This window comes from Arvicanthis niloticus, chromosome 4 (assembly GCF_011762505.2).
Source record: "Arvicanthis niloticus isolate mArvNil1 chromosome 4, mArvNil1.pat.X, whole genome shotgun sequence".
NCBI lineage: Eukaryota > Metazoa > Chordata > Mammalia > Rodentia > Muridae > Arvicanthis > Arvicanthis niloticus.
This window is the reverse complement of record NC_047661.1, coordinates 59,445,406-59,460,200: the sequence shown is the minus strand read 5'-3', so window position 1 is coordinate 59,460,200 and position 14,795 is coordinate 59,445,406. Positions and strand designations below refer to the sequence as shown.

The 14,795-nt window shown below is 43.0% G+C and overlaps 1 protein-coding gene across 1 annotated transcript in view; it reads right to left on the bottom strand.

Moving 5' to 3' along the window:
- Nucleotides 1-14,795, bottom strand: part of Spmip2 (sperm microtubule inner protein 2) — an 86,045-nt gene that overhangs the window by 811 nt on the left and 70,439 nt on the right. The window contains exons 3-4 of the mRNA XM_034499679.2: nt 12,215-12,273; nt 1-627 (exon numbers count right to left, since the gene is read on the bottom strand). The exon at nt 1-627 is cut by the window's left edge and continues 811 nt beyond it. Of these exons, the coding sequence (XP_034355570.1) occupies nt 1-627; nt 12,215-12,273 (686 nt within the window). The remainder of the gene's footprint in view (nt 628-12,214; nt 12,274-14,795) is intronic.

The following is a 14,795-nucleotide window of genomic DNA, read 5'->3' as shown; positions in this document are numbered from 1 at the left end:
GGCCATATTGATGTGAGTGGCCTGCGCAGCCTCTGGGGGCCATACCAATCTGAGTACCCTCTGTGGCCACGTGAAACCATGTTTATATCTGGGACTATGCTACTACTGGAGGCCACATCTGGGTCTGTACTCCTACTGTAGTCAGAGTCTGTCATGTCTGTGGAGCATGGTAACAACTGAAGACCATGCGGAAGTCCTGAAATCAGGCTGATGTTCCTGGCTCGTGCTGCAGCTGGGGGCCATATAGATGCGAATGGCCTACTCTGCCTCTGGGGGCCATACCAATCTGAGTAGTCTGTGCTGTCACCTGAAGATACGTAATCTCGGCCTGTGCTGCTACTGGGGGCCCTGTCTCGGTCTGAGGTCCCAGAGTCTGTGTTGATGTCTGGGGGGGATGGTAACAACTGAAGGCCATGTGGTTGTCCATGGTCTGTGCTGCCACCTGAAGCCTCAGGTTGTGGTGCAGCTTGGGGCAATATTGATGTGAGTGGCCTGATCTGCCCCCTGAGGCCTTGATGTCCGTTGTCTGGGCTGCCTCCGAGATCCTTGTCTGGGTCGGAGCTCTTCCTGCCGGCTGTGTTCGTCACCAGAAACCATGAGGAACCCCATGGTCCATGCTCCAGCTGACTGTAAAGAGCAAGGAAGCTACTTTGGCAGTGATATTGATGACTGCAGACTCACAACTCAAAAAGAGGGGCATGCAAGGCTTCTATGACAACCTCTACCCCCTTCCCATACCATCCCTCAAAAACTAACAGCCTAAAAAGGAAGCCATCAAAGAGGATTCCTAAAAATCGTGATAAGGATGCTGAAGAGGTAAGTGTGCAGGTGAAGGACTCAATTTTCTTTAGGGGGTGGGGCACTGGTAGTTTGACCATGCTCCAGTAAGTATATGGAAAACACAAATTGGACTTTGTTGTTGTTGTTGTTGGGTGGGGAGGGTCGTAAGGGGTGGGTGGCAGACATAGAAAAAGTGGGAAGTGAGTGTGATTGGGATGTATGACATAAAATTCCAAAAGAATCCATAAAAATGTTATTTTGGAAAAAAAAAAAAGAGAAAAAACATGGCAGAATTTTGCTACTTTCTGCTTCTGGAATTCTCTTCAATGCCCCAGACACTGACAACTTTAAAAATAGAAAGCTGTCAAAATTTATAGATGTTTTGAGAAAAATAACTCCAAGAAACAAGCATACATTTATCTACGAATACATTTTTAAATAGTGGCTGTCATTAAGTCTGCTAGCTTAACAACTGGTTTTGGCAGGATTTCTTAAGAATAACAGGCACTTTTCTACACGGCACCCAGCTAATGCTAAATAAAGGAACACCATACACCTGTCTGAAGAAACAGAAAGCCTTCCTTATTCAGGCCTGAGAATGTTTCCTTGGCACTGAAGATCCTGGTTTTAGCTGGAAATTTCCTTCAATTTAGGAGTCCCAGTGATTATAATTCTGATTATTGCTGTTTTCCTATACTATAATGAATTATTTTTGCCAAGCAAAATATTTGTACATGTACTTAAAATGGTGCTTTTCATCATTTCTTTTACAAAGGAATTGAAATACAGCATGCATCTAAGTAGCACTAAAACACATCCCTTCTTTCTCTGCTACCTTCTCAGCATCCTTCCCTCCAAAGCTACATTATGCCTCCTGTCTCCAGCATCCCACTTTGCCTGCCCTGTCTACACTGATGCTTCTCTGGGCCCTGGACTGCCAAGTTCTTGCCTTTTTTATTGGCCTCTGAGGAAACACTTCACCCGCCATGTTTCTTGGTACCTCGTCTCCCAATGGGTCCTTGTATTTCCTTGTATTTCTCTCTTTGACTAGATAGCATTCTCCCCTTCACTTCCTGAGGGCTAATGCTCAATGGTAACTTTTAGTTTGACAGGTTTGGAGATGCCCACTTTCTATCTCTTCTTGTGATTACTGGCTGAACATGGAATTCTACACTGCACATCATTCTCTACTTCTAGGGGCCATACTGTAGCAGATGGGGTGAGTGACACGCTGCTTATCAACTCCTAGTCCCATCTCCTGGAGAGATCTGTTTTCCTCTGGATGCTTCCTGCACTTTCCTCAAGCTCAGGACAGATCTCAATGACACTACAGCACAGTTCGTTAGTCACATTTAATGAATGGTTTCAATATGGAAATCATCCATTCCCTTAAAGGACATTTTCTTGAATTACTGTTTTTCTCTTTTGTACTCCTCCTGGCCTCTTTCTGGACCTACTACTCATCGGGTGTTAGAAAATTTATTTTTTTATATGTTTTCCTTATTTGTTTTTTTGTCTGTTAAGAATTTTTTGCATACTTTTGGGGGGAATCAACTCAGCTACATAGTGTGGATTTTTATGCTGTAGATAATCTTTATACTGATTGTTTTCATCAATAAGGATTTTAAAATATCTTTTCTATATTCTTTAAACAATCTCATACATGCACACAATGTATTTTTATCCCATTATTTCTGACTTCCTTAAGACCTCAATGGATCTCCTTCTGATCCATTTTTATATCCTGTTAAAATGTTGACTTATCTTGTTGGCTGGCTCTTCTATGGGTAACCATAACTGTAGTAAGTTCAGGAGTTCAAGAGCTATCTCATGTCCAGAAGACAGCAGTTCACAGAACCTCTCCCCATCTTCCTCATCTTAAATTCTTTCTGCTCCCTCTTTATTAAAATTCCCTGAACCTTGGGGGGAGAGTTGACACAGGTGTTCTCTGCAGGGCTGGGAACATTTAACAGTCACTTATTCCCAGCCCTTTGACCAGCTGCGAGTTGCTATGTTAACTGGTGCCTACTACGGAAAAGAGTTATCCAGCCAAGGTTGACAGGAGCATTAATCTGGGGTTAATCATATTTAGAAGGCAGTTGGACAATATGTCCATTTAGCAATACAAGTAGGTTTACCCACCCCAAGGCCTATCTCCTCCAGAGCCTTGTTCTTTTAGCCAGGTTTACAGTGCCAGGTACAAATTCCTCCCTATGGAATGGGCCTCAAATCCAATGGGAAAGTCGGTGGTTGCTCCGATAAACTTCTCATCACTTCGGCAAACCTTCAGTGTGCCAGGCCAGTGTAATAGGATACAGCAATCACTGCTGTGTGCACTGATGACTTTTCTCGTTTATGGCCTGTATGATACTCTCTAACATTGCTATCCAGCAGGCAGGAAGCTTTGAGGTCAGTTTCAGTTTGATTTCTCTATGTCTTGCAATGAAAATGTATTGTGTCTATAGCAGTCTATTTAATAGTGGTGAACAAAGAAGAGCAACAGCAGTAGCCTGTATTGTTTGGGGAGCTTTGGTGGCCACTAAACCACAATGAGGACTTCAATAGATGCATCTGATTTCTTATTTCAAAGCATTTCATTAACTGAGAAGTACTTATAAATCGAGTGCCTGATTTGCTAATTGTAGTTTCAGTTTATCCATTGTCCTGGAGACCCATTCACTGGTTTCCTCTTATGCTCTCAAGAGTGTGTTGGGTGACAAATTTATGATTACATCACTCATTGAGTCCTTGATGTATCCCAGTGTCCTAAGTGCTGTATGTGTAACAATGCTATGTATACCATAACACATAGGAGAGCCTGTCACCATCATGTTAAAGACTGGGAAAGTAAGGGCATACTTAAATAACCTGTCTCTAGTGTCACAACCACTAGGCAGTGTATACCAAGAACTGGATTAAATGTAAGGGAACAAATGGAAAACCAAAATATGTCTGTGTCTCACAGTCTCACAGGAGGCATAACAACATGCAACAAAGCTGAGTCCATCTTGAATATTGGAGTTAAAGAGGGAGGGCTGAAGGGATTACTACAGGATTTATAAAGGATAGATCATGTTAAAGTTGCCTATTGAAGCATGAGTCAGGGACTTCCAGAGACCTGGAGGTGCTCCCCACAGCATTTATACATTACTTCCCATGTGGCCTTCTCCTACTGGATTAAGCCGTTGTGATTGTATTCCATTTTCATTTCCTGTTACTATGATGGCAGGGGCCATGCTTGAGCTCAACTTTGGTTTCTTAATACCTGTTGCACAGAATATGCTCACTGGCGAAAGTGCGGGTGAATTCCACACCACAGGACTAAATTGAAGACATGTGGGAGTTGTTTTTGGAGATAGTTTAAAGGAAATTGAAGGCAGGTCAGAGAGCCTTTATTATGAAGTACAACAGAGAAGACTACAGTAGAGTTGAAGAGGGAGGCCCACAGAGACAATGTCAGACGGTGGTGATGGTGTCTGGGGGCCCAGTGTCTTGTGTGGAGCAGCTCTCTGACTGGGTGACAGGGATGGATAAAAGTTTGATTGGTCAGTGAGTTGACCAATTGATTCTCACTACAGATATGGAAACCAGGAAACAGGAGAAGAGTTAAAGTCATTGATTCAATAGGGTTATTTGAGATGACCAGCTGGCTGCTTTTTAACTCGGAAGGTTGGACTTGAATGTGAACATCTCACGTTTGCTGTTGATTGCTCAGGTAATGAAGATCACATTATGGAAAAAGTAAATTTTATCGACTAATCAGTACTCTTTGCTTTTGATTTAAAAAAAAAAAAAAAAAAAAGACACATCCTGAAAGGATTGTTTTGGATTCAGAATAGAAAGAACTACAGGAACACTGTCCTTTCCCAAACTTGGCTTCTGAATTCATGGAGCTTTAGAGAACCCACTGCTTTTCAGATGACTCATGCTCAGCTAACAACACACAGTAATGCCCGTCACCAAAATAAGTGAGCGTGTTCCAGAGAGCTACAAGAATTCTTCCCCAAGAAATAATGAATTTTCTACAGTAAATTTAAGTTTTCACTTAAGAATCTTACTATAGTCTGAATCTCAGTATGTGTGTGTATGAGGGGGGATGGGGAGAGGGAGAGGGAGAGGGAGAGGGAGAGGGAGAGGGAGAGGGAGAGGGAGAGGGAGAGGGAGAGGGAGAGGGAGAGGGAGAGGGAGAGGGAGAGGGAGAGGGAGAGGGAGAGGGAGAGGGAGAGGGAGAGGGAGAGGGAGAGGGAGAGGGAGAGGGAGAGGGAGAGGAGGAAGGAGGGAGAGGGAGAGGGAGAGGGAGAGGGAGAGGGAGAGGGAGAGGGAGAGGGAGAGGGAGAGGGAGAGGGAGAGGGAGAGGGAGAGGGAGAGGGAGAGGGAGAGGGAGAGGGAGAGGGAGAGGGAAGGAGGAAGGAGGGAGAGGGAGAGGGAGAGGGAGAGGGAAGGAGGAAGGAGGGAGAGGGAGAGGGAGAGGGAGAGGGAGAGGGAGAGGGAGAGGGAGAGGGAGAGGGAGAGGGAGAGGGAGAGGGAGAGGGAGAGGGAGAGGGAGAGGAGAGGGAGAGGGAGAGGGAGAGGGAGAGGGAGAGGGAGAGGGAGAGAGGGAGAGGGAGAGGGAGAGAGGGAGAGGGAGAGGGAGAGAGGGAGAGGGAGAGGGAGAGGGAGAGGGAGAGGGAGAGGGAGAGGGAGAGGAAGGAGGAAGGAGGAAGGAGGAAGGAGGAAGGAGGAAGGAGGAAGGAGGAAGGAGGAAGGAGGAAGGAGGAAGGAGGGAGAGGGAGAGGGATGTAGTGGGATATTTTTCCCCAAAAGTTGAGAGGAGCTAAGGTGGGAGGAGTAAGGAGAGGGAGAGGAGGAGAGGAAGAGGAGAAGGAAGAGGAGGAGCTAGGGGAGAGAGGACCATGGAAGCAGATGTGCGCCTGTCTCTAGCTGTCAAAGGTAGTTGATGTATCTAGGTTGGGTATTGGGTTACACCTCTGATTGTGTGGGCATCTTGTTATTGAACATTACCAAACATATAAAGCCTTTGGATAATCTATGCATTAGTCTTATTTCTACCAGGCTGTATGGATGGTGGGATGGTCTGGGCTCAGCCCAGCCTTGTGGAGACAGTGTGGAGTATTGGCATCTCATGGGTGGCAGGGCTGGTGTTTCTGGCTGGCTGTTTCTAGCTGTGGCATGCCCATGGCCTCTGGCCACTTCCAGCTGCCGAGCACTTGGCTTCAGGCAGAGGAGCATGGCAGCCTGAGCTAAGCAGAGCCATCCCCACATAGATAGTCAGCCTGTCCAGTGGCCTTCATTTAAATATCTAACTCAACAGAGGGAGGGGGAGGGGGAGGGGGGAGAGGGAGAGTCTCTCTCATTGGGCTAATTTGCCGATTAGGCTAAGCTAGATAGCAGGCCAGGGAGCCTCAGTGATCCACCTGTCTTTCTTTTAGTGCTACTGGGATTGCAAGTATATGCCACCATGCCTGGCTTTTTTTTTTTTTTTTTTTTTTTTTTTAAATGTGGGTTCCAGAGATCAGACTCAGGTCTTCATGCTTGTGAAGAAAGAACCTTACCCTTGAATGTCTCTCAACGGTCCATGTTTTGAAGGCTTGATGGAATCTTTAGGCCCACAGCTCCTCCTGTGTGTCTCTGCTATCTAGGTGCAATAGGTAGCCGTGCTCGTCTGTCCTCCCCTCTTCTCCCAACACCCTCTCTTCTCTCACCTACTCACAGGGGTGTACTGTGTCACCATCCAAAGCAACAGGCTCAAGCAAACATGGGCTGAAACCTTTGAAACTATAAGCCAAAGCAAAGCTCCTCCTTTTATTTTTTATTTTTATTTATTTTTTTTTTTTGGTTTTTTTTCAAGACAAGGTTTCTCTGTGTAGCCCTGGCTGTCCTGGAACTCACTCTGTAGACCAGGCTGGCCTCGAACTCAGAAATCCGCCTGCCTCTGCCTCCCAAGTGCTGGGACTAAAGGCGTGCGCCACCACCGCCCGGCAGCTCCTCCTTTTAAAGTTGATTTTCTTGGGCATTTTGTCACACTAAGAGGAAGCTGACTAATGCAAACCTCTTATTTGAAAGATTATTGTTAAAAGTTTGTGCTCATAGGAAAACAAGAGAAAGAAGGTATTTCTAGTTAGCCTTCCTTTATATTCTAAATGTATACAGGGTGGGTGCTACAGGATTTGCTTGCCTCTTACAACACAGAACCCTGCCAATTCATCGTTTGCCAGTAGGCTCTGATGACCTCTCTAATTTGAACACAAACTATTCCGCTGTTTCCTGTGCAGTTTATTCTTGTTGACATTAGAAGTGCTGTGTGTATATTCTGGAAATACCTAGCTGTAAGCAGAGGAGAATGTATGAAGATGAGTGGACCATCCAATGGCCTAGCTAGGGAAATCTGGGCTATTTAAAGCAGGGATGTGCTTACTTTAATGTAGAAGAAAAAAGTAAAGAGCTGACTTCACATGGCATGACTGTGCTCACTTTCCATCCACACCCAGCATGCTTACATCTGACTGGCAACAGAAACTAGAGAGTAAAAAGTCTGATGGCAACTCTTAGATTCCAAGCACTTGGCATACATCGGGCCACCATTTCATATCCGCTGAAATACGTCTTCACTGTTCTGTAAGACTCAATAATTGTACAACATGACACACCATTGATTTAATATGGCTCTCCGTTCTCAAGAAAAAGAGGCAGCATGTGTGGATGCTACATTATTTATACGACAGTCTGACTTCAAGTAAGCTAACATCTTAAAAGTATGCCTACGGATGGATGGATGGAATCCTGCAATGTTCTCTGTTGAATAGCTCATCTCAGAAACAGAGTGGACGCCAACAGACAAACATTATTCAGTGCTGGGAACACTAACTCAGATCATTCTGCTACCGTGCTACTTTTTCTGCGGTCCCAGATAATTCCAAATGTTTGTCTGCTGTTGTTTTCCTTGCTTCTGTTTACTGCTGTTGACTGCTGAAGAATCCTCTTAGATTCTTCACTCCCTGCCATCATCCTGTCATCTCAAAGGACCCAATGTAAGGCTCCCTTGCCTGCTTCACGTCTTTCATTAAATCTGGCCCCTTGTGTGAGAAACCCTGTTCCCAAGGCTTCATTCCATCTCTCCCCATCTAATCTCGTGGCTCTTAGTTCTGGCTAGTTATCATAGGCAGGGAGGGAGAGTTATTTAAAACACCCGCGCCCAGATCCCAGTCTAGAGCAATGGAAACCGTCAGCTTAGTCTGAAAGATTAACTTGATGACTCACTCTCTTCACCAGCAACCTTCTGGTAACACTAACACTGCTCTATGAAATTATGGCATGTAGGTACTTAGCAGTCATTTTGTAGACATTTTCTCCCCCTCTTCATTTGTCTGTACGGTCTATTTTCTCGAAAGGTTCAACTGAGTCCCAGCTCTCTGTATTTAGAAGAAAAAGTAAAGAGCTGACTTCACACGGCACTACGACGCTCACTGTCCATCCACGCTCAGAATTCTTACATCTGACTGGCAAGAGAAACTAGAGAGTAAAAAGGCTGTACACCAGGCTTTACTTATTTTGGCTTCTCTGAAGACCCAAGCTAGGTCTGTAAAAATGAGATGTCTCCTAGGCAATCTTGTCCCAACTGTTCGTGTCACCTACCGTCCATTCTCCACACAGCATTCCAACTTTCTAAGAGTCACCTTAGTAAAGGGACATGGATCGTATTCCTTCAGACTTAAACCCTCCCAGTGAGCTCTCTTTGTTCTTAGATTAAAATCCATACTCTCCAAACAGGTCCACAAGTTTCCAGCAAGTCTAATCCCTTGTCTTCCCACTCTCCAAGGACTTTCTGTGACCCAGGCATAGATCCTAGTTTGATGTGTTTCTTCTGACTGGCTCACGTAGCTCCTGGTGCCAGGATAAACTCATACTCATCTCTTCAAGATCACCTCGATGACAGACTAAATTCATAATTGTACATATACTTATGAATGAGAGGAGATAAGTAACAAGACAAGTGTATTGAAAAGCATGCTTGAGCTGGGCAGTGGTGGCGCACGCCTTTTATCCCAGCACTTGGAAGGCAGAGGCAGGAGGATTTCTGAGTTCGAGGCCAGCCTGATCTAGAGTGAGTTCCAGGACAGCCAGGGCTATACAGAGAAACCTTGTCTTGAAAAACAAAAACAAAAACAAAACAAAACAAAACAAAACAAAAAGCATGCTTGGATTAACCAACATGAACTTTATCAAAATATCAGTTTGCTTTCTCAGAAACCCTTCAAGCCTTAGCCAGGTTCACAAAACTGGATGAAGCAGGGTGGGATATAATGTTTTTTGAGAGAGCCTATCCTATAGCCTAAACAGGCCTCAAACTATGTAGCCAAAAGTGAACTTGACCTCCTGATCCTCCCTCTACTTCTTAGATGCTGGTATTTCAGCATGCCTCACCCCAGGATGGTAACTCCCCCCAACCCCCAAACCTACTTGGCTTCTTTAAAAAACAGTGTCTTGTTAGACAGCCTTTTGACTTGGGACTTGATAGATAGCCCAGGCTGACCTTAAACCAGTATGGCCTGGGACAGCGGAGATGGCTCAGTGGTTAAGAACACTGGCTTCTCTTCAAAAAGACCCAGGTTCAATTCACAGCACCTAGGTAACAGATCACAATTTTCAGTCACTCCCGTTCTGTATCAGATGCAGGATTCTGGCCTTATCAGGTACCAGGCACGCACATGGTGTACAGATAAACATGCAAAACACACACACACACACACACACACACACACATAGTAAAAAGTAAGGTTAAAAAAAAAACTTTTTTAAAAAAAAAGTTTTAAAAAAACTAAAACGTACGTTTGTTTCCCAGTACTTCACATATACACATATACCAAAAAAGGCATGAATGTTGCATAAAAAATGTGGCATTTTAAAAAAAGCCATATAGTTGTCTTATAGTTGTATATAGTTGTGCACGTCAAGCCTGGCTTGTTTTCTATTGTAAAGCAGCCAGACTTTCAACTGGAGAAGCACTGAATTTGAGTGCTGCTACTTTCTGAGAAGAACAGAGCATAGAAACTGGTTGGGAGACTGAATACTACCTAGCCCAGAAAAGAGAGGTCCTCAATCAGCCAAAAATCCACAGGAGTTGGACATCTCTGAACCATTGGAGTTTAGTACCCTAGTCAAACTATCTTGACAACTCATGAATGAGGCAGAAAGATTTCTAAGCAGAACAAGTGTTTAGAATCACAAGATATAAACATCCTCCTAGGCACCTATGTCTGACTTGTTAGAATTAGGACCTCTACCAGAGGCCATAGAAGAATCTAGAAACTACCAACATTTAATGAAATGTCACCTTCTCTAACTATAATTTTCTGGTTATGGTCCTACTTATTAATGTGCATTTGTTATGGTTTGAAATGAATGGGTCTCTAACACCCACATGTTAAAGGTTTGGTCCCAGTCTGTGGGGTGGCAGAACTTTTAAGGGGTTGGGAGTATATATCACTCAGTGATACAAAGTGTGGTCAAGGTTAACCTTGACCACTCCTGAACTTGGTCTCTACGATTCCTAAAAGAGAGGAAAAAGAGGGAGAGAAAGAGAGGGAAGAAGAGAGGGCAGAGGAAGAGGAAAGAGTGAAGAGGAGATGGAGAGGAGGAGGAAGAGAAAATAAATAATACTTAGAACCTTGTGAGAAGTCTGGTCATCGGGAATATGCCCAACTGAACCTTGGGACCCTAGTTCTTTCTTGTATCTCTCATGCAGTAAATGGCTCTGCTCTACTACGAGATTTTACCATGACGTACAGCTTGGCCTAAAGGCAGCAAAGCTAACTGATCATGTACTAGATCCGTCAAAGCTCAGAGCCAGAATGAGTCTTTTCGCTCAGTAAGTTGATTATCTGTCTCTCAGGAGTTTGTCACAGAAAGAGAGAACTAAGTCAGTGGTCACATAGGCAAACTGATTTTGGTATTTTCCTTCTTACATGGATACTCAGAATCCAAACAATTCACAACCCCCTAAGTACAAGGATTTTTTCATAGACATTTTGGATCCCTATGACTTCATATAATGCATAGAATGGTCCTAGAAATAAAGGCAACCTTTTCTCTCTAGGGAAAATGTTCACAGCTTCGGTGTTTCTCAGATACTTTCCAAGAAGGTATTTATATTTAAAGAGTAGCACATTCACGCTTTTACCATCAACAGTTGTTAAAGGTGTCTGTAATTTCCAATAGCCTCTCTCTGGTGCTTTTCTTTGCTGAGAAAAAGCTGATAGAGTATTTACAGTCGATGTAAGGAATGCTCTTCAAATGAAGGGGATGGAATCTTTCACACAGAATGGATGCCTTTCATGCAATGCAGTGTAACTCTTTCTATGTGGCTGTTCATAGGAACAGTGGCTGTCACTAACAAGTCACAGATGTTGTCCAGGGAGATCTTCTGGACAGTACCTGACAAGCTTTTAAAAATAGTTGCTTGATTCTGTTTTATGCATGTGAGTGTTTTGCCTGCATGTATGTACGTGTGCCTTGTGTGTGCTCAGTGCCCATGGAGTTCAGAAGAGGCCATCAGATCTTCTGGAACTGGAGTTATGGATGGTTATGAGTCACAATGCAGGTACTGGGGACCAAACCCAGGTCCTCTGCAAGAGCAGGAGGTCTTTGTAACTACTGAGGCATCTTTTCAGCTCCCAAGGGGCTTGAGGTCTCTTTCTATGTTATTTATTTTATCTTAGGAGAGGAGACCAAATCCAATACTTCTGTACACACTAATAACTGTATCTTTCAGGAATGAAAACTGGAGAAAAGCAGCACCCCCTGCCCCACCCCCATCTCCTACACTATTATGCCTTTAGTCTTGTCTGACCTTCTCCTCCAGGCATCTGGATTGTGTTCCATCTACACAAGAGCCCAGTATTTTCTCTTCCTGATAATTTAACACACCCAGAGCTACACATGTTTAATTTTTGTAAGACAACAGGAATTCGAGCCATTATGTGACTTCAGTAATATTATGTTTATTAACCAAGACTACCTATTATTGGGGTTTCTAGGCCAACAGCATGAATATATATATATATATATATATATATATATATATATATATATATATATATATATGGTTTCTCCAGAGAAAGCTTACTTACAAAGTTGAAACTAATCTGCTCATCGGTGTCCACCCTTCCCAGCTGCTGCTCCAGTCTCCCCCACTCCAGTCTAGCACTGTCTTTACCATGTTCTTTTGCTCTGTCTCTTTCCCTAATTAGACTGGCAGAAGGCACAATTTATTGGGTTCATTAGAAATGAAAATTTGTGATTTCTGCCTCCCACACAAAGCTATATGAAACAATAAAAATAAAATGATAGTGTGCTTTTTCAAAACTAGAAAAGAAGCTGTCCCTAACTTAGGAAGGAAACCCATTAACTAAGGTGAAATACCTTTACATGTACTTACCAAGGGTTTTGATAGCGGTGGGTTATTTTGTCCATCGCACGAAGACTTAGTTCGCCGTGCTGTAAAAGGAACAAAGTTAAAGGTCAGTCTCGTTCCGTAGTGAATATGGGTCCATAGGTTTAAAGACTAAGTATCTATATTCCTCCTCAGAAAGGGAGTCAGGATTGAAAATGAAGTAGGGATGCTAAATACAGCTAAAAGAAAATCAGAGGAGACGGTGGTTGCTTCCTAAACAGGTGGCTGTTCCTTTTCTGAACTAAGAGGAAGAAGTCACTATGAGCTCCACTCCCTCTGGGTGAATGGAGAGGGGCTCAGGGATTGTATGGTCTAGCCTGGAGTCCCTGGGTGCCCCCGTGTCTTTCTGACTCCGGAAGGAGGCAGCACTGTGGAATCAGCTGTCATTTAGGCAGGCAGTTGCGGGCTTCTTCAGAGTCAACAAATGTGAACGCAAAGTAGAAAAGAGCTGGTGTTGGATGCCTGTAGCACATCTGAAAACTATGATAGCTGAGAAACTATTTGGTTCCTAAATATCAGTTTGGAAAAAAAAAAAGGCACAGAATCCCGCACAGTGCTGTGTAATGACATATTATTCCTGAATGAATGATCCCGAAGTGTCACCTTCTTTCTCCTCATCTTTTTAAATAAGCCAGGAAACAAAGGCGTCATGTTCATATTCCAAAGGGTGTGAGTTTACAATCATTTCTCAGTTTGCCGTACTACGACTGAAAAACTACAACATGAAATATCAAAAGGTATCCCACTTCTGCTTAGGAATGCATTTTAAACATTTATGTTGATACGAGGTGCCAGATTCATAACAACTCAAAAAACAGCAATAACAGTGAAACTGCCGCAGCAACCCCGGATGTTCTCACCCTCTGCCCCCCTGCTCTTCCCCAAGCTTTGGCTTAGAATGACTTCTCAGGCTGCCTGCCTAATTGTTGAATGTGCTCTGTTTTCTTATGCTACCTGCTTGCTCAGGTGACCTAAAATGGCAGCCTTGACCCTCACACAGAAAACATGTAAACAAAGATAGAATCATAGAAGAGTTCACCCATCAGTCTACAGAAACTGTCTAAGCAGTGATCTGCAAATGGTAGAAAGGTCATGGCAGCAGGTGATTCCTAGCATAAAATGAAGTCCCTGAAAACTGAATCTGCCTACTAATTCATGAATAATTTTATCCCCGTCTTTGGACAAATATACTCGGACTTAGGTGATCTTCTTTGATCTTTTGGTGCTCTATGTTTAACAATGAAAACATGAATATCCTTAGGAGAAACTAAAAAACATCTTTTTTCCATCTCTTAGAGCTCCATGTGTTACTGTTGAAATGTTATATTATCTGAAATAAGCTTACCCTTTTGTATTTTGATTTATTAACAAAATATACCATGATTTATTTGAGCAGTGATACTCACTGAGGCATTAAACCTAATAAAGTCACAGTCATATAAACATTTATATTGGTTCATTCTTCACTATAAGGAAAATATTGATCAATAGATTAGTTCAGCTAGGGATGTAACTCAGGGGTAGAGCACTTGCCTAGTAAGCACAAGGTCCTGCATTTCACCCCAGAACTACAAATAAATAAACAAGAATCTAAAATGTTTATACAATCTACCAAGAAATAGTAGTTTAAGGAAATTAGTGAAACTTTTATATAACCTCTAACATTTTCAATTACTAAATATAATCATAGGTTCAAATTAGACATTTACTATGAAGCCATGTTTAAATAAGTCTAGGTATTACCAAAAATGAAATGCCTGCTAATTACATCTAGCAACAGGGAACTAGACACATTTTCTGAATGAATAAAATCTGCTAAAATTAGATTAAATTGATTGCATGCATTTGGGGCTAGCTCTACAGCCATTGCTTACGGCTTCCTATTTTTCCTCAGCCTACCTCTAGAATAGCCCTGTCATACTCAGGTGATCTTTGGGATTGTTTAGAGGAATCCTTGCTTTGTTATGATATTTCACAATGCTTTTGACAGGGTATCTGATTTAGCTTTCCTTACTGGAAAGGACCATGTTATCCTTTTCTGTAACTATGGGGTTTTTCTGTCAGTAAAACGGACACAATGCGATATATTTCAAGAATGTGTACACACTAAGGTTTTCTTCTCCAGCCTCCTTCCTTGCTAACACTGGGCTCTCAGTACCAAACAGTGGAGTGGAAAAGGCCCCTCTGGCTGCCTTTTGTTATGCTAATGAATTTGTTCTCTTCTTGCTTCAATTTGCAAAATATCATGGTTAACCCCTTAGGTGCCACTCTTCCCACAGCCAGTGATAAGCACCCGCATTGTTGTGACTGGACCACTAAAATGCACAATGTTGGCTATTTTAGACTGGAATTATTGAATCAAGAAAGGCAGAAAGGTCTTTGCAAGAATGGGGCATCTGAAGTATTCATTTTATATTCAGAGCAAGGGTTGAAACAAAACAATTGTTTCTGAAAAATGTCAGTGTTTAAGGCTTGGAGTCTGTGATGTATTTTTACAGAGAGAGAGAGAGAGAGAGAGAGAGAGAGAGAGAGAGAGAGAGGCTTGCAGCCTGACATGAATGTTTTT